Below are 27,474 nucleotides of genomic sequence, written 5' to 3'. Positions count from 1 at the left end.
AAAGAACTTTTACGCTTTATTTTCAAGACATTTGTATTGGGAATACAAAAAGCTACTATCTGCATCAGTAATTTAATTTTTAGCGCCTTACAAATGGGCCAAACTAGGTGCATATTTTAGGTAAACAAGGTATATATTCAGATTAGTATTTGAACAATTTTTTCCACTTTAAAAATTTTTTAAGCTATAACAAACCCCACCTGGCCTGAGTATTAAAAAAGGTTTGGGGATTTGACTATTCATTTATCTATTACTTTCATTCTGAGTTGGAGTTGTTGCGCCCACTCAATGGATGTTGCACTGTGTTATCCGATTTCAAAGAGGCTGGCAAAATTATTCCTAAAACATACCTAAATTTCTTTAATTTCGGCAAAAGACATGAATAGCAGAATCTTGTGCGTCCCAAGGAACCTCTCTAAAATGAATTTATTATTATTTACATATGCAATCGTCTTCAAGAAAAGGGACCTCCGTAGTCGAGTGTGCTTGCACTGTACGATCTTGTCTCAAAGAAGCCTTGCCTACTTATGAAGTCTATGATTGTGTCTGCGTGTCTGAAAATAAAAAGACTAACCCTCAACGGCTTCCTTTATTTCAACCCATGTACTACAATATTCGAGTAGGTGGAAGGGCTTATTTATTCCTAGCTGTTCTGAGAAAATAGTCTTGCCAACTTTAACTCTTGAATAACGAAGATATTTAGAAGAAGAAGAACCTCTATCTTTCACTTGGCCAAAATGTGCAGGGTTTCAAAGTTATTACAATTACAAAGTTTTTTTTCTGGTCGGTAGGAATATTTGTTGCACTAGTTACCCAAGTATTATAAATAATTCTATTAGGCCCAAATATTCTGTCAATTTCGAATTAAATTTGTGGAAACTATATGCTACAATTCTCCTTCCAATAACATAGGTGAGGTCCAAACACTGGTATAACTTTTTTCTAAAGGTTATTGATCATGTAACAAGTGCTGAGAGTTCTCACCGCTTCATCTCAATAATGATCAAATATGTGTCGTTTTGTTCAATAATTTTTGTCAGTTTCGTCCGTAATTTCGTGATTTCACAATTAAAGCAATCCTAGTCTCTATTAATAAAAAAAAACCTAGCCTGCTTATTTCCTCAAGATACACTTGAGACCAATTTTGTAACGTTGAGAAAATTTTAAAAATATTTGTCAAAGTGATGGGTGCCAAGTCTCCACTTTATAGCTAATGCTAGCAGTGTCTTAATGTAAAACAGAGGAACGATTCCATTTCAGGTGCTCCAAATACTTTTGACATTGTCGTAAGTTCTCCCGAAAATTGGATCGTTCGTTGGCTCGAGCATAATAAGAAGCGAACTGAAAAAATAAAATAAAATTTTATAAAATTGAGATTAATTCAAAGTTATAAATGTTGATAGTGTTTTTCGGTTCTTTTCAAATTTTTTAGGAATTTTGTGTTTTCTTAATATCTAAGGTATACAAAAAAAAATTTTTTTGGAGAAACATTTTTTTTGTAATTTTTGAGAAAAATTCTGAATCAAAATAAAAGCTTTAAAAAGAGGTTTTATTATTCCTCAAAAAGTTTTAACACAAAAATAAAGTTTTTAACGAAAACATTAAACTTTTTTCAAGAAAATGAAATGAAAGAAAAAAAAATATATTTTATCGTAAAAATTTTAAAATATTGATAAAAATTTTAAAAGGAACCGGATATATTTTACTTTAGAAACCAAAACTTTAAATTTTGAATGAATTGCAAAGTTATTCATTTTTTTCAAATCCACTTCTTATTATACTCGAGCCCACAAATAAACGAATATTCAGAAAATACTTGTATCACTTGGCAGGGAATCACTCAATACCCTTTTTATCCGCGAATTCTGGCTGCTACCGTTTGATCGCCTTTTTGAAATCTGGTCAGTTGTTGTCCGAAATGTTGAGTGTTAGGGCCGAAGTTTGGGCCGATGGAAACATATCACAGAGAATGATTCCCTTAAAATCCTACCAAGCACACAACCTAATGCCCTATTATCGTTGGCCTTTAATTCGGGCGTGGCGATCACTTGAAATGGCGCATAGCGATCTTGGTCTCGTAGGTGGCCCATTTTTCATCTTCAATTACCATTCGCATCAAAATTGAACGAACTTCTTTAATTCCAGCCTTGTGAAATTAATCATACAAGGACTTTGTGAGACATGGCACACCAAAGTCAAGGCACGTACAATATACAAGTACCACTTTAGATGATAGGTTACTGTCTATTTTGCAGGAATTGTCAATTTTTTTGTTTTCAAAATTGCTGCTGATTGTTACGTACATATCTTCACTCTTTTGAATAATCAGCCTCTTCTCATCCGCTGCACGGACCACAAAGATCTTTAGCTGCCCTGAAGAAACCACAGATTTGCAAATAATTAATAATTTTTTACCTAAGAACCAGATCGAGTCCGATGTAAAACCTTGAGTTCGAAAATCTAAATAATTTATTTTCTGCAATATAGTTTTTGAAATACCGGCAAATAGCAATTTTGGGTTAAAGAAAAAACTTTCCAATATCTGGAGAACCCATTAAGCGATCAAAACATGGTATACATGAAACCTTTAATTTATAATATTAAACACTTTTTATTAAACCTTTTCCGTTTTTCTTTCTTTACCTTTTCAGTTTTGTTTTAAATTTATGTATTTATTTTCTTAACCATTATTATACCTTGCTAGCGTATAATTTTTTGATAAAAACTGAATAGAAAATAATTTCGAACATTTTTGATTTATGTTGTAAGAAATATAAAGGATCTTTGAAAAGCGGGCGCAGATATTGTTTTAATATAAAACATGTAAAAATGTAAATTCTTTCAGGCTTGACTATCTTTATTCCAAATATGGCTCTTAACAATTATATGTGAATAATGACATCATATAAATATCCACCCCGAGCTCATCTACAGGTGACATCCGCACAACAGTCGGCTTATAAATGCCTAATTGATGTGATCGTCGTGTTCAGCAACTCTTTCCGCTACATCCACAATATTCTCAACAGAACCTTTAGTTTTTAGTCTATCTGTCCTTTTTGTTTATCATCGACAAAACCAGCTTGTTGAAATTTGTTCGTCAAACTATGAATTGTTCACTCATTCGGAAGATTACTTCCACCAAAAAAATTACTTCCACCAAAAAAATTACAAATCTTGCGAATGTTGTTTTTGAAGATCGAAAATTTTCATAAGAAGTTTCAATAACCTTAACGCGTTCTTCTGTTGTGTAAAATTGTACATCTGTCTACTTGACAAATGCCAAATATCGTATAAAAAACGTACCGTCTAGGAATTGTTCGCGACTGGCATCTAGGCATCCTTTTGAAAGACCTTTTATAAGAAACAGATTTTTTAATTTTTCTTGCTATTATTTATGCCTAATATATCTAGAAAAAGTTTGAGATATGTACATATAAACGAAAATCCTCGAATAAATATCAAAGTTATTCGCATGAGAATAAAGAAAAAAAATTTAAGTAAGTAAAATTTAGCAAATGGCCAGCGCAGCATCGAGTTTTGTAGAATCTTTCGTAAGTTTCTCTAGTAAGGATGGCAAGAAATTAGAAATATAAAACTACTTACTTAGAAAACCTTTAAACCATATTTGAATTTACATCACGAGTGCAGTTATTCAACTCGGAATTTGTCTTGCGATCTAATATCCCTGGAAAATTTTAATTCCAAATAAACGGCGTCCATTTATTGATAGCATTGGAAATTTCCGAAATAATCGGCAGACTTTTCATAGGAATTAGATGGTCTGGTCCTAGGGATCTTTTTTTTTATTTGTTTTTTTTTTGTTTGTTTTTTGTTTTTTGCTATAAACTAGTATACCTTCTGTATAAGCTTCTGATCCTGTCTTTCTTTAGCTTTCTTCTGATTCTGTCTTTCTTAAGGGGGTAGTATGGTTAATTCGGTGTAAAACAAGCATATTTTTCGAAATTTTTTTTGTCGACACAGTTGATTTATTCAAAATTTTAAAATTACTTCATTATAAAGTCATATTTAAAGAATATTGTGTGAAATTTTCATTGATTTTTATGAAGAAATGAGTTGGTGGCAGCGAATCTTCGCGGACGTCTCATAAAAAAGTTTTATTGCGGTGTCCCTCAGAACTCATTACTGGATCAACTAAAATCAAAAAACCAAATTGATTTCATCAGCTAATAAAGTTTCGCAGGTAACAACGTCGAATTTTTTTTTTTTTTTTTTTTTTTTTTAATTTTTTAAAGCGCTTTGAAGTCAAAACACCGATTTTTCATAAAAAAAACTTGAAAACTTTGCAGCAGCTAAAGACCGAAGTTAAACTATTGGTCTGCTTGAGCACTCAGAAAATCAACTTGTGCGCACATTGACTACGGTTCGGGCTTAAAATTCTCATATGGTCCCATAGCTCATTTGAGAGAAAATAATATAAAGTTGCATAAGATATTTAGCTATTCCATGTAGCTTATTAAAGAGCTCCAGGCAGCAATCTCACTACTGTCACTAACGAATCAATTCCTTATATTTATGTAGTGCCTAATGATATGCAATCATTAATTAGAGAACATTTTCGCTTTACTCGAAGAATTTACCCGACTTGGAGTTACAGGTTTAGACGATAAAAGTGTATGAATGCGATGAATGGTACAATGATATGTTAGAGTGATACAATAGCAAGCTTGACAATTTTTATTGCATATAATATAACGTAATTTATAAAAATCGCAAAAATAATACAGTTATATATTAAACAAAATTAAACATTATGATTATCATAAAATATGTTTAAATAAAATGTTTATTAAATATTTTTAATAGTTAATTAATGATTTTTATTAGTAATTTCTGCTTTTTTCCAATCCATTGCACTTGCACGACAATTTTCACATGTCCAAAATCACAAATACAAAATACAAATACAATACAACACCAATACACGAGTATGTGAGTAGAAATTATGCAAATACATATATAAATACAAATACGAATATGATTTGGACAAAAATAAACATTTAGTGATTACAGCAAACTCAATACGTTACAACAAAAAATATATTGTAGTAGGCACGAAATTTGGCGAAGAAAAATTATTTATGAATTTTTGAACATTTTTTATACAATTTTTTTAATAAACCTTTTTTGTTTTTCATAAAATAGGACAAAAATAACAACAAAATATATAAACGATCATAAATATTAAATAGATTGTTTAACTCACTGGAAGAGCCTCCGCCAGCGCCCGGTGGCGGATATGAGAACCAAAATTGATGTGCCAGTTTGGTGGGGGTGCCCTGAGGGCTATCTGCAATATTAAATTCGGAAAAAGCGAAAATATTATTTGAAGATATCCTTCAAATATTGCATTCAATAGAAAATTAAAAAATATATATTCTATTTTTTGTATTTATTATAAATATCAAGAACATTTATTGAAAAACAAAAAAAAACAATTTTCTATTTGATAAACTCTCGTGCGAAAAACTGTGTGCTGACCACAACAGCAAAATACACACTTGCGCACACAAATACCATATGCATGGATGTCAACAGCGCCAATCATAATAAATAACCAACAACAACAACAATTGCACCAGCAGCACAACTCAACAGAAGTGTCAGCAGTAACTACAAAATTCACACAATCATCATCGACCAAGCCAAGTAGTGCCAACAAATACTTTGTTTTTGTGGTTATTGTTGTTATTGCTTGTGTGTTGCTTTCAGCCGTCAATTTGGCTGGCTGGCTAGCTCGCACTCGTATACGTTTGAACGCTTGCCAAAACTCGGTGATATTAATTTTTAAATTTCACGACTGTCAAACGCGTCAAATTGAGATGGGCTGGTTGTGAGCCCGCCTATATGGGCGTTCCAATTTAAGGCGAAGAGGAGTTGCTGTGGGCCTTAAGCCACTAAGAGTGGCAAAAATTCATGATGCTATTTTAACTTTCAATCGAGGACAAGCAATCTCACAGACGATATGAGGAGTGATCTCATGTCGAAAAATACCGAAAAATCTATGTGACAACATTTTTTGATTGCTTAGAATAAAAATGAATTATTTCAATATTAAATCTATGCCTTTAAGACCTATTTCTTTATTTTCGATTCCCAATGCGAAGAGCTGAAAACAAAATGCTAGAAGAAGTTATTCTCTAATGGCGATAACTCACTCGGCCGTCAGCCCTCCGTTCATGCCTGATTTCTGACTTAAATATGAAACAAGAATTATACAATATTTAATGAAAGCTTAGGTATTGAATCTCTCAAAGTATCAGAAACTTCATAACGGCGGTCACTTAATTCAAATATTTATAACTTCCAAAGATACAAATCCAGCGCTATAGCGTGGAAAAGGTTGCTGCAACTGCAGCCAGAAGAAAGGCGCTTACGCCAAATCCAACCAAGCTCCATCCCGAGTTTAATAAGGAAACTGGGTCTGGATAAGGAACTGTGAGGAGTAGATGCCACAAAAGACTATGAGTTCGAAGTGCAACTTCACAATTGAAATCTCTTAAGATATAAATCAGTGCTGATTGTTTTCTAATCTTCCAATCGAGCGGACATTTGTATTTGAAGACCAATTCTTATCTGAGTGTATTTGGAAGAAAATGTTGAAGTACGAACTAAAAGTTGTCCGCAGCTCATTCGCCTGATGCAAAAATCTTTAAAATCAGTTCAAGATATCATCGTAGTATACAATGATCAAATGTTGCTGGAGCCATTAGCCCACAATTGATGCGTTAAGATGCGGAATCAAGTTTGATCATAAATTTGCAGTGTCACAAATGTAGCTTAGGTATGTGAAAAAACAAAGATGAGAGCATTAAAATCGCGAAAATTAAAAAAAAACATTAAACTTAGGTAAGATTATATAATATATACATAACGGAAAAAAATATTTATATGCGTTTTCTTTGTGGAGCATAGGGCGTCCAAGAACAAGGGCCATGCGGAGTTGCCTGTCTCCCATCGGTCGCGTCCCCAGGTGGCGGATAGGGGAACGCTCGGCAGATATGCAGAATAGGTGGGAAATAAAATACCACTCGCGGACCAAAACAGCAACACTTGCTTGGAGGTGTAGATAGGTGTATGGTATCACCAAGCTAGGATAGGCGAGCTAGCAACCGCAACTAGCAACTAGCAAACATACATTTATGACAGCTCAACATTCTGTTAATTTCGCTGACAACAACCTTCTTTATTCCTTCAACCGTGGTTTAGAATCACTTGAAATCAAGCTCAGCGTGCCTTAACTGGTGGTATTCTATACAATTTCATGACGAATATCACTTAAGAAGTTTATTAAATCGTTAAGTTTCAAAAAAAAATTTTGAAGTGAACCTTTTCTACAAAAAGGACTTGTCAAGAGCTAAACTAAATGAGTAGGATTGTACCTATTATCGCCATTGCTTGGCATTTATAAAAGTTACGCCATCTTGAGTAAATCTACCTCTGCAAGAGTTTACGATTCTTACAGTTTTAAAAATGGATTTGATTTGCCATAACGAGTTTAAAATGCGTTAACGCAAAATTTAATACAAAGTCGTTATTGCAAAATTAAATCCATTTTTAAACTGTAAAAGATTCAATGGCATGAACGTGGTTCTGATGCTCATGGTTTTTATTGATTACAACAACATTTTACACCACGAATATTTGCCAGAAAGTCAGAAAGTTAGCACATGGTGGACCGGCCATCTTCCGCAACTCGCGGATTTTGCACCATGACGACTGTCGCGCAAATAGAGAGAGAAATATATCCAGAATTGGATCAAACGCTGATGGGGAGTACTTTGAAGAGGATAATATCACTTTGAGGACTAAAATTCTAAATACAAGAATTTTCTAAATATATTCTGGGAACTTTTTGATCAAAATGGTATAACAGCAAAATGATTTTGAGATATGGCAAATTTTATATTGACCTTCACGCGTTCCATTGCTTATCTGTTTGTACACTGTAGCTGTCTGAGGGAATCTCTAGTGAAATTTTATAGCAAATAATTTTCTATAAAATTTTAACCCTCTAGCGAATTTCAAAGTGCCATTTTATTCCGACTTTCTAAAAAGGTGACAAAATGACTATTTCGTGGGAGAGCTAATGGGTTGATATGATCTACAAAATTATTCCTCTTTCTTCACTTCTGCCTATAGTGCACTAAATACTTAGTGAAACAAGCGGATTTAGTGAATTGAAGATTTAGGGATAGTGAAACCCTTATTTTAACTACCACCAAAAAAGGAGTGATAGTACAATTAAGTGGTAGTGCAAAATGTCCAACCCTGTTCCTCGTAAAATTTGACTATATGTACCTTGACAACATATTGCTCTCTGATATGAATTTTAACTTTTTTTCATTTTTCATTTATTCTAAAAACACCTAGGCAAAATATTGCATATTTAAAGTGACCATAGCAAAGAAATTTTAGTAAAAAATGCTATACGGGTCTAGGCCTTTTATTCTGCTTTGGAATTATCGCACTCCATAAACGCTGTTTCACAGTGTAATTTAAAGTTGCATGTGGCCCGGTGAGTGCCGGAAATAGGCTCTACTGAATAGTAGTTGCGCACAAACCCATTCGGCTACTGCGGTCGAATTAATGGTCGTGCGGTTGTTTCATTTTATTTTATTTTTATTTTTTTGATAAAGGTTAACTTTTTTATTATTATTCTTTACGTGAACTTTAAATTTCTTGCTTCAAATATTATGGATTTTTAGCTGTTATTAAATTTTATAGAAATTAAGAGAAACTGGTCGTATGACATACTACACCGAGTAGCAACTGTAAAATTGTGATGCAGATTATGAGCCAACGGCGTCAAGTCGAAAAACAGAAGAGTTCTTAGGAAAGTTAAAAAGAAGTATTTTCAAGCTAGCTGCCATAATACCAAGAGATTAGGCAGTTGCGGCTAAAATAGGCCTTCTCTCCGATACTGCGAGAATAGTAATATAATAGGACGGTTCTTTACCATCTCCGCGAGATGTCAGATACTAGGCTGGTTATTAAAGCAAAATCTAATGGAGATCTTTAAGTGTTATCTGAATAACAGAAGTAGAATCAGCGTCATATTGAAGACTGTGAAGATAACTGTGAATCTTTACAACACACGATGTCGGAGGTTCCACGAGAAAGTGTAGCAAAATTGACATTCATGCGCTAATTGGATCCTGGGATTACACGCAGGCGATGCTGCTAACGACCAAGAAATGCCATAACGCGTAGATACGTGGATAAACCTGAATAAATGCTTCGATAATAAAACGTAAGCACTGATAAATGGTCCGACAGGTCTCCTAAAAACTGAGAAATATTTTTATTTTTTATGATAAAAAGTTTTTCATAAATTGAGAAAAATAAATATTGAATGTCGTTATTGAATGTTGGAAATGATAATTGAATATTTGTATCCATTTAAGATAAGTACAAACGAACTTGGTATTTCTAGTAACAAAATTAATGATTGGCATCTCACTTAAAAAGTTTTGCAAATCATATGCCACCAGAAATTATTAAACAAGTCCCCCTCTCCCCCGAATAATTTTCCGCAACATGTTCGAAAACATTCTCGTTCATATGAATGTTTACTTGTTTGTACGCGATTATAGTTTCATGACCGTTCGCCAGCGCTAAGCAGATGCCTACAAGTGAAGGCGAGCTGTTACGGTGCTCAATATGTGATTGTGGGCATATTAGGATTATTTAGTGCACTCTTCTCCACTTCTCGCACTGCTTCTCAGAGGAATTTTTGGCTTCGACAGCTTTATTGTCGCCACTATTGCCCACCCGACCTTTTCGAACCAGTAGGCTGCATGCCAAAAACCACTTGCTTCACATTACTTCTTATAACGTACGCCCCCTTTGATGTGCCTAGTAGCTGTCAAGCAATTGCTGCTGTTGATTGAGCATTTGTGGATTACTGAAACTTTGTTGTGTCATAGTGGGAGGTGGTGCGGTCTGGGAAAGCACTTATGCTTTGCAATTGGAATACCAAATGTGTATGTGTGTGTGTGTATTCTAATGCGGATCTATGAATATTTACCCTGTAGGAAAATTTACTGCTGCGCTTCTAGTAAATTTAGAATCCTAATTGAAATGTCAATTGACCCGCCCCAATTTGATCACATTGTCTCCGGAATATATTCAGAAAATTCAAAATACACGTTTATTTCTCAAAATTAGTGTTATCGCCTTCAAAGTACCCCCCATCAACTGAACGCCCTCATGCCAGCGTTTGATTCAGCTCTGGAAACATTTTTGGTACTCTATTTTCGGTATAGCCATCAGATTCGCCTTCGATATTTGTTAAAATGCTTTGCTTGTAGTGGTTTTTTGATTTGAATAAGCAGAAAAAAATCGCAAGGAGCCATGTCATTTGAATTCGATGACTGCTGGAAGTCATTCGTTCCGCTCTTGCGGCCTCTTTTTTGCCTGAAATTCAGGTAATAGGAATTCAAACGATTCAAATCCTCTGCCAGCTTTTTGATGGTGAATTTGCGATTATGGATTAACTTTGCATTAATGTTTTCAGCAGTTATCGATGTTGACGGTCTGCAACTACGTTCGTCATCCTTGACGAGTTCACGATCTCTTCTGAAGCGTTCATGCCACTTGTAAGCGGATGTTTTCATTAGAGTAGCATTACCGAAACGGTTCCAATACATTTCAAAGGTTTTGCACCATTGAATCCATTTTTAATGCAAAATTTAATACAAACTTGTTCTTGTAAACTGAAATCCATTTTTAAAACTGTTAAAAATCGAAAACACGTGCAGAGGTAGATTTACTCAAGGCGACGTAACTTTTGCAAATATCAATCAATGGCGACACTATTTTGGTAGAAATGTTAATCATAGATATGGCAACCGAACAAAAAACACAGAACTCAAATCAGTTGATTTACGAGTGTCATCTGGCGGTTGTTCCGGCAACTTTTTGATCAAGTGGGTATTCCTGTCGGCAAGTCGGGACTAGTTGCAGCAATTGAGATATATTATTTTTCCTATTATTATTTCAATAATTTCTTAAAGTGTCAAATTTTACGAATTATATATATCGCACCCTAAATACAAAAGGGTCACAACTCAAAATTTTCCACACTCGAGCTTGACTTGTTTACGGTAGCACAGAAAACAAACTATGTGACATATCACGCTGAAATTTGCCATGTAAGCTTATAACAGTCCTACCAAAAAACAAAAAATTTATTTTTGCCATATGTCATCCACGGACCGTTTTATTGATAACGTCTCATTCATATTTGAGCAGAAGTACATTTTGAGTTGTGACCCTTTTGTATTTAGGGTGCGATATGTCTCGAAACTGTAATCTTGTTCTGAATCAGGCGTTGTCATGATAATCAATTGTTTCAGTTTTTATTTTTATGATATTGTATTTACATCTCTACAACGACTATGATAAGGTGTAAAAAATGTGTTTCGAAAAAAAATCCCTTTTTTTATATAATTATGCTGTGAAACAGGCAAGAGAAGAGAACAGTGCAGTACACATAGCAATTTGAAAGGGGGAGATATGTACAATATTGAACCTCCTGTCGTTACATTCAAGTTTTTTTATTTTATCTCAAGCTGATCTAAATTAAATCTGTCTTTTTAACGCAATATTTCTTACTTGTGTGTGCCATTTCGACCATTATTTTTAAAAAGGTGAAATATATTATATTAAGTTTGTAAGGTCGATGTAGGGTTAAAATTTTCCACAAAAATATTCCGTGAAAAATTGCATCGCAAGAGAACAATAACAATAACAGACAAAAATACGCCATAAATATTCGAAATTTGGGGGATTTATAAAACTTTGGAAGTTTAGTGTTGATACCGCCAAAAACCCTAAAATTCTTCAAGGTATCGGGTATTTTTTAAGAACTGAAGAAATAAAATTATAATAACTTCATGGGATTTCTTTTATTAATATGATATCCAGGCATGTCCGCTGCGTCTACGAGTTACATACTTCACTCCATCAACACAATTTTTGACAGCTTTTTCCAATAAATCTGAATTATATATCTAGATAAGTCGAATCAACAAAAATGCGACAAAAGCGATGGTCATTTGGATTCAATTCTTGCACGAGCTATATTTCATAGACACTTAAGCAAAAACTCTTACGTAAAATTTTCCACGTAGTTGAAGGATAAAGACCAAGGCAAGTTGGGAACATCGACGGATCGACATTTCGACGTATTTTTCCACACTTCGTTCTATGAACTTCGCCAACAGGCTATTTTTTTTTTCGAAGTTAATTTCCACAATTTGGAAGCGTTGCTCTGGCGTTAAATGATTTACGATAGCTGGACAAACCTAACTACTTCCTTACTTACTTAGATGGCACTAGAACCGTATGCCAGTTTTAGCCGAATCTAAAACATTGTGCCATCTAGCTCGGTTCGCTACTTGCTGGCGCCAATTGGTGACACCGAGTGCTGCCAGGTTATGCCTCACTTGGTCTCCCCAACATTTTATAGAGGCATGACTAAGCCATCGCAGCATTTTAATATGCTTCACTATGTCCAAATCTCGGTATAGTTCATACAATTCGCTGTACCGTCGGAACTCATTCTCACCTACGCGAAGAGGATCAAAGATTTTTCGGAGAATTTTTCTCTCGAACGCTCCCAGCGATCTCATCAGTTACAAGGGTGGTGATGATTAGGCTTATGGCGCACAGCGTTGTTTTCGTTTCTTGAGAGAGGATTCTACTTCTCAATTTCCTACTAAGCCCAAAGTAACACCTGTTAGCAAGAGTTATCCTTTCTTTAATCTATAGGCTGACATCGTTCTGGCTGTTAATGCTGGTATCTAGATAAACAAAGTCTTTTACCGCAGCAAATTCGCGGTTGCGAACAGTGAAGTGTTGTCCAAGATGCGAGGACTCTTTGTATGTTGACAGCAGGTACTTCGTTTTACTTTCGTTCACCGTAAGATCCTCTCTTTCTGCTTTCTTCTGTTGTTATGGCCGAGAATATCCATATTGTCAGCTTTCGCCAAACCATTCTGAACAGAAATGTCATCACAATTTACCATTCTCAGGTGTCAAACCATAGTAATCGATATCGTTAGTTCTCATACAGCTAAGAAAACACTTGATACATACATCCCTTGAGCGTCGCCGCAATTTTCCTATGGTGGTGCCTTTTGAGTTAGGATTATGCGTTTGGTAATAGGCAAAAGTCTGTGGAAACCGCGTGGGTAGGAAAATGTGTCTGATATATAGCTTTTCGACAGTTCCGCGAACTTTGAGCTTGCCCTGAGTGACGCGATAGACGTTCTCTAAAAAAATCGATCCAGCCCAATACATAGTAACTTTAAGAAAAAAATATTCTCGTTACCTTTAAATGTTCTTCTTTATTATAGGATTAAATCCTGTTCTTCAACAATTTTTGTAAAGGAGATACAATTTGTTTGTTCTGTATGTAAAAAATGTTAGTTATCTACCTATTTAAATCTAATTGGTCAAAAACAACATTTGAAGAAGGACAACATTTCTCTGTTGTCCGCAGTCAATTCCATAGACGACGAATTCTCACATTTTCTCATTTAAAACTCTCACTACTCGCGTTTTGGCTGGGAAGTGGTTTGCAATAACTCAAATAATACTAAGATAGAACTAAAGAATTGTACCCACTATCTCACATTTTCCCTACAGGGTACTTTCTTATGTGTGCTTATGGGTCTGGCTAGTGTAAATAAACACGATAATTGTAAACAGTTGGCATTCCGTTGAGATTTGGTTTATGATATTTTTTCTCATCATATTTAATGCAGTGTTATATTTGTTGGCACGGATTTCTACGTGATTTAAATTTATTTCGTCAATTGTGGCTAATGCCACTCATCTACGAGAGCTTTGCTGAGTGATTTGAAATGCTAATTGATGAGTGCTTTCATTTCATTTAATTTTTTGGTTTTAATTTTTGGCAAAAAAAACAAGAGTCTGTAAGTGTGGACGGCATTGAATTTTTGCATAAAAAACGAATTCTGGGATCTCCATGTTGTCAGTGACGCTAAAGTGATTTAAATGATAGCAGCGGTCAATACTAATCAGGAGAGATTGGGGATATAACCACTCTATTAGCAGTATTAGCGGCATTAGTACAGTTTTAACTGAATTTTGTTAGCTTTTGGTATTGGCCTATATGAGAATTGGCTTTTATATGTTATGCTTTTACGACACTAATATTTGCAAATATTTTTGCATGCACTATTTGCAAACGTTCACACAACAAGCTACAAAAACAACATCATCTGTATGTATTAGGCAAGAAGAGAGAGACAAATAGAACTATAGAAAAATTATGAACGCACTTTGGGGATTCTTTCAAAATATTATTTATTTGTTCTACCTAGTAATGTGTGGTATTCCCATGAATGAAGAAGGACATCTTTCAATTCATCCGTTTTAGAGTACCGCTTATTTCCTCCTTAAGCTACTCGAACGAATGCACCCCACACGTTCTCCGTGAAGATGAGATCTGGAGAAATTGATGGCCACTCAAGAAAGGGAATGCATTGCTCAGCAAACCAACTCAAAGGGCGATGCGAATAATGGCATTCTGCATCATCTTGCTGGAAAATTTTCGCCAGAATGCATATTGAGAAATGACAGTAATTTAGCCGAAAATAATCTTATGTACACTTCGGAATTCGTGTGTGTTGATGAGAAGCGGATATGGATATTTTCTAGAGTACGCACAACTCCCCATACCATGAGAGATCCCCCGCCAATGTTTCTTTTTGCAAAATATCTTGCCTCTAAACGCAAATCTCTCCAATACTTACTAAATCCACGCAATCCGAAATGCAAAGTTGTTTTATTTATTTTAAACGATTCGTATTATTGTAATGAGTGATGGCTCATTTTGTGGTCAGCGGTAAGTTTTGGAGTTGACTTCGCTTAATATGTGTCACTTTAATATAAAATGACAAAACACCTTCAGATGTATACATTTTTGAATAACTGTGCTATGATTTTTTTTTTTTAATTTTCCAGCAGTTGGATTTGTCTACTCTTTTATTGGCTAACACAAATGTTGTTGTATTTGTTGCTTGTAATGTGATCTTGTTTCCCTTAACCTGCATGTGCAAGAGGGGCATATAATAATATTTTCTATAAGACACAATAAAAAATATAAAAAATTATGGTGCACTTATAATTATGCAACGGGGTGTATAGAGAAAGCTATGAGATACCTATAAGTTTCAAAGCAGACATACATAGCGATTGTCCTTGTTAACTGCGAACGGAAACGTGAAAACACTGGAAATTACTGTATAGTTGCTGGAAAATCAATACGAAATAGGCGGGACTCATTGAAATGTGCAGGATCTCAACATTTTCTCCTTTCCTTTTATTGCCATTTGCTTCGACAGTCTTGAAGGTAGAATGTGAACCGATTGAGAAGAGGTATGTAGCATATATATGTACAGTAGAAACTCGATTCTGGCACGTAATGAAACCCAAGATCGGTGCAAGTTTCGAGGTTGTCGCAAGTACTGAGGATTTTTTCCATTTTGTACGCTATCGCTTGTTCAGCACCACACTGCTTCTGAGCCTCTGCAGTGTCATAACATTGTCAAAGCAATCTGCTCAAATCCAAGTACATATTGAATGCTGACATTGCCTCCTACGATGTAATTTTATTCGTATATAGCATCACGTCGTTAGTTCCTTCACCGACTTTTTCGTTGTTTTCATTAAAGTATTTTTCCTTTTAAGCTGTGGATTCCGAATGAGCTTCAACAATCCATTGCTCGATTTGGTGCTGCAATGACTCTACTTCCCGAAGCAGAGGTGCAATGAATTGATTATTGGATGCATCATCACCTATCTGTAGTCCTAACTCCCAAACAAGAATGATATCGTCACAGTCCCAGTAAGATGCCCTTTCAAACACTGATTGAAACAATGACTGAATTTAAGTTACAGCAACAGCATCCCATGCATTAGCTAAAACGTATATTGCATTTTTCGCAGTAATTCGTTGATAGTTTCTCCACGAGCAACAACGCGACTTAAGAGGGATTTTTTATAGTTCAGTTTATAGAGCCGCACAGTTTGAAGGGCAGCACATTAGCAATAGCTCTTTAACTCGTCTTCTTTGGGATCGAATGGAGCATTATCAATAAAAAAGTGCTTTTCCGGAAGATTTTACGTTCAAAGGAACCCATTTGCCTGTTTATTTAAGGAAATCTGAAACAAATGTTCTAACCACTCTTCAAATACAGCTAAGTTCAGCCAAGCACTTTTATTTCTCTTCCAGACAACAGGCATATCAGTAAACCCGTAACATAACTGTTATTTTTATTATATGACTGCTAGCAGCATTTGTACAAACAAGGAACGTAGTTCTCTTCTTACTGATTTTTGGCCCCGGAGGCGATGTGTCCTCTGAGCGCACCTTAAACCCATAAATATTTTGTTCAATTTGTCTAAAAATTGGTTGATTGAGTCAGTCTTATTTGATAATACATATTTCTCCTCAAATTTTTAGCCATCGTATTCCATGCCTCTTTTTAAAGGCAACCATAGCTTTTCCTGAATTTTGGCTTTCTCTTTATCTATTTTGCACCTGTCATTTATAATCAGCAAATCAGCAAACCAACTGGAAAACTTTTTTTATTTTTGGAAATTCAGAAATCTTAAGAGAAATCTTTTACCTGGACCGTATTCACATCGCGTAACAAACTTATTTATGGACTGTTTACTTTTTTTAATACGAGTTATTGTTACTTTATTCCCCTGAATTCATTCAACTGATTCAACTCAAAAAATGTCATTACCAGAATGTCATAGACGGTACTTCCCCGAACTTTATTCTCAAAAATACATCGTAAAAAGAGCAAACGAAGAGAAACAACAAACAATATTGCAAAATTCAATATGTGCTAGTATCCACCGTGTTTTCCATCAACTCTTCCAGGAAAAATTTGCACATTCACCTGAATCACTGGATTCTATGGAATAATAACTCATCATCAATTTTACATCTTCTCATTAAAATGATTTTTTACAAGACTTTGAAACTACTAAGGGAAAGCATAAACAGAGGTGTACATTGCGTATACTTTATTTCATAGGAGGAAAAATCGATTTTTTTTATTTTTATACAATAGTGGTATTTATTACTGCATATAAATACCTTTAGATTATTATTATTATTGATTGGCTGTTTGTGCACTGCGACCTGAAGAGATCAATTATGCAGCCATTTAGCCTACTTCCACAGTTTTAGGCTGTTAATAAATCCTAAAACTGCTGTAGAATTAATTTCTGCCGCAATTTCATTCCCTTCATGCCCCTCATAGCCGGAACCCACATCAAGGTAACAGAGTTTCTTGATGCTATGGTGTTGAGGATTTTGAAACATTCCCAGACCAACCCTGATTGGAATGAGAAGCTATCTGGTGATTTCAGAGTTGCTTCACTGTCAGAGAGAATGTTAATATTGGCACCGCGCGTGCGTCTCCGTAGACATACTTTGACCTACAGCTTTAAGGCGTGGACCTCCGCCTGGAAAATGAAAGTGGTTTTCCCTATTGCTACTGCTGTTTTGAAATGTGGTCCGACAATTCCAGCACTGGCACTCCATTTTGGACCCATCAGCGTCCTGCTTTAAGGATAATTCATTCGTGTTTTTCCACGCTGAGCGGTCACTAATGACCACAATGACGAAATTGCCGACGAATTGGCCAACCGTGGATCAGCGGTGCCCCCACAGGGGCCAGAGCAAATAATCGGAATCAGTCCCGCAGGAATCAAGAACTGGATCAACGATTATGTAGGCAATCTACATAAAGAGCGATGGTCCGGTCTAGAACGCTGCAGAACTGCAAAGTGTTTTGTGACAAGTCCGAACAGAAAACTGTCAAACTTTCTACTAAAACTTAGAAGGAAAGACATCCGGTTGATTGTCGGCATCATTACAGGACACAACCCATGGGGTCAGCATATGACCACCATTGGAATCATCGAGGACCCGGTATGCCTGTCATGCTTGGAGGAGGCGGATAGCACTGAGCACTTTCTCTGTGAGTGTCCTGCCTTTGCTAGAGCGCGACTACGAGTATTGGGTTCCGATGTCATGAGAATGAGTAATATTCGTTCTCTAAAACTGAAGGATATTTACAGATTTGCCAAAGAATCTGGAAAATTCTCACAGGCCTAACTATCTCTATCTCTGTCTCTATTCTTTCCTATCTCTTTCTCCTGATACTTTTCTCCCTCCCTCCTTGACTATCTACGCCCTTTCCAGAGCTTTAAATACAATGGGCTCTTTAGCCTGAATGTTTTACAATAGAAGCCACCAAATCTCTTGGTGCCTCTTGGCTCGACCTTTTCAAATTTCAATTTCAATGACCACTTACTTGATTTTATTTGATTTTATTCGATTTTATTTGGTTTTAGTTGATTTTTGTTGATTTTAATTGATTTTATTTGGTTTTATTTGGTTTTATTTGATTTTACTTGGTTTTCCTTGATTTTATTTGATTTTATTTGCTTTTACTTGATTTTATTCGATTTTATTTGATTTTAGTTGTTTTTTTTTTTATTTTAGTTAATTTTATTTGGTTATAGTTGGTTTTATTTGATTTTATGTTATTTGATTTTATTTTATTTGATTTTATTTTATTTTATTTGATTTTATTTCATTTCACTTGATTTTATTTGATTTCATTTGAATTTAGTTGATTTTATAAGATTTTATTTGATTGATTTTATTTGAATTTCTTGGAGAATTCTACTTTCCTTTCCGTCTTGTCGTGGGCTGTCAGGCACGGAGAATTCAGGATTGAACCCAGATTTCTTACATGCCCTGTAAGATTCCCTTCTTTGAGATGGAGTAGATTAGGAAGCCTTAGAGCTGCACTGACTGCCGACCCTTTGCCTACAAGATAGAGTGGAATGAGTCCAATGATCATTTCTAAAGCCGCTGTGGGGCAGGTTCGTATGGCTCCCGTTACGCTCAGACAGGCTATTCTGTATACATTTCCTTTAACATATATTTTTTTCAAAATAATTCATTGGGAAATTTCAAGGATATTTACGGATACATTTTTCAAAGTACATTATTGTACTGTATTTGGTCTGGCGGCAAGTAAACAACAATTTATTTTTGATAGATTGAGCATAAATAATAAAAACCATTTTTTTTTTATTTTGTCCTTTGGAACTTTAAATTACTTTAAAAGATTAAATTGATAAGAAAATGAAAAATGTCCTACTCCATAAGATCTACTCTACTGTATAAGATCTATAGGTTTCACTTGCTATATGTGGGAAAGATTTGTTAGATTTTTATATACTTTTCATGTGGTGCTCTTATTGCAATGCTTTGTTTATATTTTTAATATATGTATATTTGTGCATTGCAAATGGTGGCAACTCACCCTTAAGTAAATCTAAACGTATTCTATTAAACTTTGAATTTTATATTGTAGTTTAATACAATGCTCTGTAATTTATTGATATTTTACTAAATAACAATGGTTAACATTAGCTAACGCCGTAGTCGATTGCGTTGGTATGTAACTACTATTCTGTAGTCCAGGTCCGAAACCTCGGATGTGAAACATCAAATGACAGAAAAAAAAATTCTGATAGCGGCCGTCTAGGCTTATGCCATAAAAAGTACATGTCCTAGGCGGGCATGTATTTCTATTTTCGACGCGGTTGTAAGGTACCAAGTTTAAGTAAAAAGTCGTCAAGGCAGAAATTTTTAGTACAAGGGCAAATTGAGTTCATAATGGGAAATTGAAAAAGTTACTTTATTAAGAAATTTATTTATCAAGATATGACCTGTATTCTAGATTACAATAATTGGCATTTAAATGGCAGGTTGCTCAGACAGATGATATATGTAAAGCTTTAGCAAGAGATATGGCTCGTTTGTCTGCCGAAGGAGTTTCATGACATATTATCTTAGAGCTCTGTTAGCCAAGACTTAAACATAATTGTACATAAGTTAGACCAGCCCACCATACCAGCATCACGGTTAGCTTAAACTCCACTTAACTTAAAAAACAAACAGAGCTGTAGGTTTTTCATTTCTAAGCTATGTAAAGCGTTTTTCAGTAAGAGCGCTTCAACTTTTTTTTTAATAAAACACAAACGGTTTGACTTTTTTAATTAATTTTTTTTTTATTATCCAGTTTGAACATGTACATTTAAGTATAAAATTCGATTTCTTTTGCATGACCACCGCGTGCACGTTTTACGAAGTCCAATCGTTGAACCCAATTTTCGACCACTCTTTTGCATAAACCCGCCGAAATTCCAGCAATTTCGCGTTCAATATTGCCTCTGAGCTCACAAATCGTCGCCGGCTTGTTACTGTAGACCAATGACTTCACATAACCCCAAAGAAAATAGTCTAGAGGCGTCAAATCACACGAGCGCGGCGGCCGTTCGACCGGTCCATTTCTGGAAATAATGCGCTCATCGAACTAACTCTTCAACTAATCAATTGTAGCGTGTGCTGTGTGGCTTGTGGCCCCGTCCTGTTGAAACCACATGTCGTCTTAGTCCATACCATTCAATTGCTGCCAAAAATAATCGTTTATCATGTCGCGGTATCGATTTCCATTCACAGTAACGTGGCGATCGTTCTCGTCAACGAAAAAATATGGGCCAATTACGCCGCCGTCATGTAAACCGCACCAAACAGTGATTTTTTCGGGATGCAACGGTGCCTCATGAATCACGTGTGGATTGCTTTCTGCCCAGTAACGCATATTTTGCTTATTGACAAAGCCATTGAGCCAAAAGTGAGCTTCATCACTGAAGATGATTTTTCGACTTTAAACTTTCTTAACAGAACACGCATTTTTATAATAAAATTCAATGATTTGCAATCGTTGCTCAAGTGTGTAGCGTTCCATGATGAAATGTATACTAATGAAGTTTACAAATGACAAGCGAAAAATAAAAAATATTGCGTCGTTCGCCCTCCCTATCGGAAAAAAGTTGAAGCGCACCTATTGAAAAACGCCTTATTTTACGTAAATTGAGAGGCGTGAGAAAGTTTTATTTTGCCATATAATTTTTTTTACCTATTTTGAATGAAATTCCTCCAAATATGCCATACAAAATGGATTTTTCGTGCCATTGTAATTTTGTAATATACATATGAGCGAAGTAAACAAGCAAAGCAATGTAAGCATGTACAACAAAAATGAATATGGCTGGTGCAATCGTGATGGCGCGCTGAGAAACAACCTCTATGCTTATGAGAGAACTAAGTTAAACGAATCAGGGAGAATCGGTACTCAGGAGATTGATGAGTAGACCTCAAGGCGAAGTCCTCTCACCGTTTTTGTGAATAAACTTCTGTTAATACTAGAATCGGTGGTTTGCAAGGTGATAGTTTACGCCGATGATGTTGTTTTTGTGGTATCTAATAATTTTGTATCTAAATTAAATTAATACAAAATGCTCTAGATATACTTTCTAGGTGGGAAGAAAAGTGTGGTCTAGGAGTCAACCCAGGCAAACCACAACTCATATTGTTCACTAGGAAACATAGAATTCCTCAGTTAAGTCCAATTATGCTCAAGGGGGAAGCTCTTGTAATATCGGAAGAAACCAAGTCTTGCGACTATTGGGTAATTGACTTGGAAGTCAAACATCTTAGCCAGCTTTTTGTGCCTGTAAGACAGCTTTAGGTAAGGCCTGTGGAATTAAGCCTAAGGCTCATTGGCTTTTTACTGCAGTAGTCAGACCCATTATTCTACATGGAAATGTTGTCTGGTGGTGAGCTATGCAGAAAAAGGCCTATTCTAATTTATTGAGTAAGGTGCAAAGATAAGCGGAACTAGCAATATGTGACGTCATGAAAATCACGTGTCCATGGCTTTGGACATCATGTTACATCTGCCACCCCTTAATGCCTTCTGCGTTTTGATATTCAGCGACCTGTTCCGCTTTACCGCTCAAAGCGAGCTCACAATGGATGACTGTACCATGTGGATGACTGTACCTATGCGGATATACACAATGATAGTGATTATGACCCTCCTATTTTCTGCTTCGAAAGGGAAATCATTTCTCAGTGAAAATCACTTCTAAATTGAATGGGCTTGAAGAAGATTCATTACCCAACACACCCATTAAGATCTACACGGATGCCGGTGTAGGATCAGTGTTATATTGCGAAGAGCTTTTTATCAGTGACTCTTTTAAACTACCAGATCACTGTAGTGTTTTTCAATCAGAAATAAACGCAATTCATGAAGCCCTAATATGGTTAGAGACAAACAGAATATCATCGAAAGTTATCAGACAGCTAAGCTGCTCTACGGGCTCTGGATGCATTCCAAATAAAGTCAAGGAGTATCTTACATTGTTGCCAATCTCTTAATGAGATGGCTAATCTCATGTTGGGTTCCAGGTTACAGGGATATACCAGAGAACGGTAGGGCTGACCAACTTGCAAGGGAAGGTACCAGTATGCCGAACATACATAATTTCATGGGGGTACCTGTCGCAACTTGTAAGCATCTTGTTAGGGGCGCACTAATCAATTCTATAAATCAATGATGGATTAGTGCCAATACCTGTGAAATTGCTAGGCAAACACGGCCAAGGCTAAATTTAGGTATATCCAAAAATATTATAGAATTGAGTAGACTTCATATGAGGACCTTAGTAGGGGTCCTCACGGGGCATTGTCTCCTAAGAAATCACGCAAGGAGATTAGGCGTTTACATGCACGACTTCTTCCTGCAGTTATAGTAATGAGGAGGAATTGGAAACAATTCAACACCTTTTTTGCACGTGCCCTGCCCCAGCTAGAAGCAGGAACCGATATTTAAGATACCACTTCTTAAAGAATATGAATAATCTATACACTTAAGGTATCTCCAACCTTTTACGCTTTGTTCAAAGCTCAGGATGGTTCAATCTGGAAGGGGAAATGTAGCCCAGCCCCTGCGACTCACTACAGTCCCATTTCGTAGTCTAAGTGGCATCGCTGTTCTTATGTGCAATTCGGCTACCAAACCTAAATTAAGTTAAGGACAGGTCTTGGCTAATAGAGCTCTTAATGTATGAAATGGGCGAGTCCTTCAATCCGATTCTTATCCCAAGTGGCACATTTTTTCTTTTATTTTTATTTTCATTTTCTTTTTTTTTTCTTTTTTGGTATTAATTTTGGTATTTTTATTTTTATACTCTCCCGTTTTCACATACCTTTCTTATTCACAGTCATCACCGGCGGCTGCTGCTGCTGCAAAAAGTCATTAGATGAATCGCACATCATAAAAGTATACGAAAGGAATCGTACACACACACACACTATACTTCGCTTGTTCAAAGTTGGTAAGAAAGAAAATACTCAAATAGGTATTTTATAGTCATTTGCAATCAATAAAGAATTCTCTGACTAAACAAAGCAAATGTTTGTTTACAAAATTTAATCTCTCACAAATATTTGTTTACACAACCTGAATATAAAAAAATTTTAAAAATCATCTACACTTTCCACCCAATTAAATCCGCTCGCACATAATTAACGCTTAACACAGCCGATTTTTGTTTGTTTTCAAATGCAATTTTCGACGGTTTTTTATTACAAATTAGTAACAAAAAAATAAAGTAGAAGTTCAATTCTTATTTGCTTAAATTAGCTTTAAATTTTGCAGAATTTTTATACGAAAAATTTTCCATCCAGCCGTTAATTACCAAACTGTCGTCAGGCACTTTTGCAACTTAATAAACTTTTTAAGCATTTTTCGTGTTCGAATTTTTGAACGCGTGTGCGATGCGCACAGCCGCGAAAACCCTCATGGCGTGTATTGGCAGCGCGAATCAATTGGAACGGCGACAATATTATTTTAAGTTTTCTATTTTATTTTACATTCGCACATATGTATACACACTTCCACACACACAACTACACCTTCACAGCGGCTATTAAGCGCAACGCTGACCCAAAGGTATTGGCCACTTTGCATATCATTTGTTTTTGCTTTCGATGCGCTCTCTTCGCATGTCTTGCTTTAGGCCCCCATGCATCGTGGCTGTGTTTACTTCTTACTTATTTTGAGATATTAAATCTCATAAATTCTCACAATTGGCTGGTTATTGCAATGAGTGTGGCTGACGTCAAACAAGTGGTAATTTTTATATTTTCCTCCATTTTTGCTTCAAAGTCATTTTCCAACAAAATAATTTGCAGGTTTGTGAGGAAGGCAATGGAGCGGCATTCACAACGAATTTATAAATATTTTACCTACATTCGTTGTGCAATTTGTTGACTAGTTTACTTTTAGTTTATTTAGTGCAATAAGAGAATCACTTCACTAAATATTCGTGGATTTTAAAATATCGCTTTTTATTTTTTTCTTTTCAATCCCAAAGTTTCTCTTATATAAATATTATACTACTTATGTAGTTCCCAAAACTTTACCGCTTTAAAGTATTGGAAGTCTATGGAGAGCAAGAATTCCACTTTATGGATAAACGAAGCGTAAGGCATTGAATGGCTGGCATTTATTTTAATATTTTATGCTTTCCAATTTTACGCTGCTTAGTTCCCTTTCATATAGCTTTAACTTTAAAGTCACTTCAACAAATATGCAGAAGCTTAGAAAGTCTTCGCTCAGGATAATGGTAACTATTCGCAATGAAAAATTTCGTGCTCGTAAAAATAGGAAAGCATAATGGGATAATCCAGTGTATTTGCTGTTGAGGAGAGTGAGCTATTCTCAAGGCATTTTTCGATATTCGAAACCTTAAGAGGTTGAAGTACAGTAGATATAATGAAATGGGTATATCGTATCCAATTACGACTGATTTAAGATAGAGTGAAATAGCGATATATGAATCATCGAAAGCTTCACGGAATCAAAATTTCCTTTTCTAACATTAAATTTAGTAAAGAGTTCATGAAATTATTTTAGCGATGAAATTTATATATTCAGTTATAATTATTCACATGCAAAATTTCTTCCAAACAGTTTTCTAAATAATCTTCAAATCCTGGCCAATAAAAATGAATGCTCAAATGTCTATCCACCTAAACGATCTCCATGATTTTATTAGCATGTGGCTCACTCGAATGGAATCGTTGGAATCAACGCTTTGATGCTGCATTTGATACTCTATTGGGACTAAGAAAAAATATATTCGCCTTCCTACTTCAACTTTTCACTTTGCACGTAATGGTGCTGAAGACTGTGCCTCTTTTTTACCTTTATTTTGGAACGATTTCATGCACAACAAACTTCTCGAATCGTAACCAGTGAAAAAACTTTTTTGAAACCTAAAAGTGCCTTTGAATCCACAATGCAATGTATCCGTAGTGAGATATGGCTCACTATAGGCAGGCTCTATGTCTCACCGGCGATAATAAGAACTGAGCAGAGAAGATAGACATCTAGAAAAACATTCAAATCTTTGTACTTCATTTGATATAAAAATATATGAACGTTTAGTGTTCACGAAGATATGATGGCAAGTATTGGTTGTCGCCCCTCGGCAAGCAATGGCAAACTTCCGAGTGATTTTTTTTTTTTTTTGCAACACGAAAGTTCTTCATAAAAAACCGTCTGCCGTTCGCATTCGGCTTAAAACTGTAGTTTTTGCATTTTGTAGAAAAACAACCTGAGGCACACCACCAATAAGGGGGAAATTCGGCGAACGCAAAGTAACAAGTGCAACCTCCATATATATTAATATATATATTTATACTCGTATATATTATAGCAACTTGTTAGGATCGGATCGGTGGTGCCACAACTTATTCCAAATAACTCAGCATCCCGCTCTTCGCCATCCAACCATCGGCCTTAGTTTACTTCTATTTCTAGTTATAAGTACCCACTTCTAGTTCTGTAAGTACCCAGTAGGATATTCTTCGGTGGGTCGTCTGCCCTTATAATATGACCTGCCCGTCGTAGTCGGTTAAGCTTTACTATTCTGACAATATTCGGATATTTATGCAGACTTTAAAGCTCGTGATTAAATCGTACTCCCCAACTGCCGTCTTCGCAATCAGCACGAAATATTTTTGATAGGATTTTACGCTCAAACGCATTGAGTGTTTGCTAATCGGCCTTGTTTAGTGTCCAAGTTTTACCAGGGTATATATAGTCAATATATTTCTAAAAATTGCACTTAAGGCCTGATTATTTTTATATATTACATGTACATTCTGATTTTTAAAAACTTGTTTCCAACAAGACCGCGCAACTTGCCATACAGCCGCTTAACAATCGATTTATTGGACTAATCAAATGGACTATGTATGAAATGGAAATCAAATTCAAAAAGTAGTGCCACGAAATTATCTACCAGATTATGGTAAAAAAATTCATTCCAATGATATTTCTGTTTTCTATTATCATTTTAAGCTCTCAAGCTCTTAAAAAACATCCGATATGTGCAATGCATACAATGATATCCAAACAAATGGCTTTATATGTTAAATATACAGGGTGTTTATTTCCAACTACAAAGATTTAAAATTGAGGTTGAACGCTCTAGCAATTGACTGACTAGAATTAGCGGCTTAACACCACAATTTTAGATAATTTCTTTGGGCCGCCGTTATGAATAAAACTTACGCCAACCATCAGAAACGATTTAAGAAAAACTGAACATCAAATCAAAGTTGCAACTGGTGAAAAAAATTTCGAAACTCACGAAATCATTTAAAAGTAAAAAAAAAAGAAATAGTCATGCATCTTTTATGCATAGCCGGATGGCTCGTAACTAGACGGAAGAGTTGGTGGGGGAGTATACTGCGAGGAGCCCATATTTAGCCTTCCGGGCCACTGCAGCGTTTTACAGGCGGAGGTAGCTGCAATTAAGGAGGCTGTGAATTGATTGCTTACTTCTGTTATTACTGTAAATTACGTAAATATTCGTTATTTGTGCGTTCGAAATTAGTCGGGGAATGCCTGACTTCTCTCTCAATTGCATCCGAATACTTCGATCTAACGCTCATTTGGGCTCCCGATCACACTGGCATAGAGGGAAGCTGCTGGCCTAATGAGCTGACTAGACAGGGGACCTTGCGGATAGTTTTATTACAAAATGAGAGGATTGGAGTTCCCTTGAGAGCCTGTGGAATACTCCTGGAAAGATGGCCCTCGCTTCAATTCAACGAACGCTGAATTAGTGCGCAAAAGTGCAAAGTCGCGAGGTCCTTCTGGCCACAGGTGAATCGGGTGCGCGTGAGTCAACTTCTAAAGCTAACAAAGCAGCAGCTATCGAATTTAGTATGTATCCTTACCGGACATTGTAAGTTATGTGTCCATGCGATGAGACTTGGGATTCATTGAAATCCTTACTGCAGAAGCTGCCTGGAGAATGTGGTGGAATCATCTCAGCACCTTCTTCTCAGCTGCCCTGCTTTCATCGGGCTGCTTTCGTCTGATTTAGACATCTAAAACATCTGTATTTCCGGCTTAATAATAGTTGAAAACGGTTTTATTGTTTCTC

The 27,474-nt window shown here is 35.8% G+C and overlaps 1 protein-coding gene across 1 annotated transcript in view; it reads right to left on the bottom strand.

Annotated features, from left to right (window-relative positions):
* Positions 1-23,930, bottom strand: part of LOC128858178 (putative cyclin-dependent serine/threonine-protein kinase DDB_G0272797/DDB_G0274007) — a 64,834-nt gene extending 40,904 nt beyond the window's left edge. Inside the window, exons 1-2 of the mRNA XM_054094232.1 lie at positions 23,218-23,930; positions 5,228-5,311 (exon numbers count right to left, since the gene is read on the bottom strand). Coding sequence (XP_053950207.1) covers positions 5,228-5,311; positions 23,218-23,287 — 154 coding nt within the window. The 5' untranslated portion in view covers positions 23,288-23,930. The remainder of the gene's footprint in view (positions 1-5,227; positions 5,312-23,217) is intronic.
* Positions 23,931-27,474: the final 3,544 nt, after the last annotated feature.

The sequence above is a fragment of the Anastrepha ludens genome, chromosome 3, assembly GCF_028408465.1.
Source record: "Anastrepha ludens isolate Willacy chromosome 3, idAnaLude1.1, whole genome shotgun sequence".
NCBI classification, from domain to species: Eukaryota; Metazoa; Arthropoda; class Insecta; order Diptera; family Tephritidae; genus Anastrepha; species Anastrepha ludens.
Note: the sequence above shows the minus strand (reverse complement) of the source record. Positions and strands in the feature narration are given on the sequence as shown.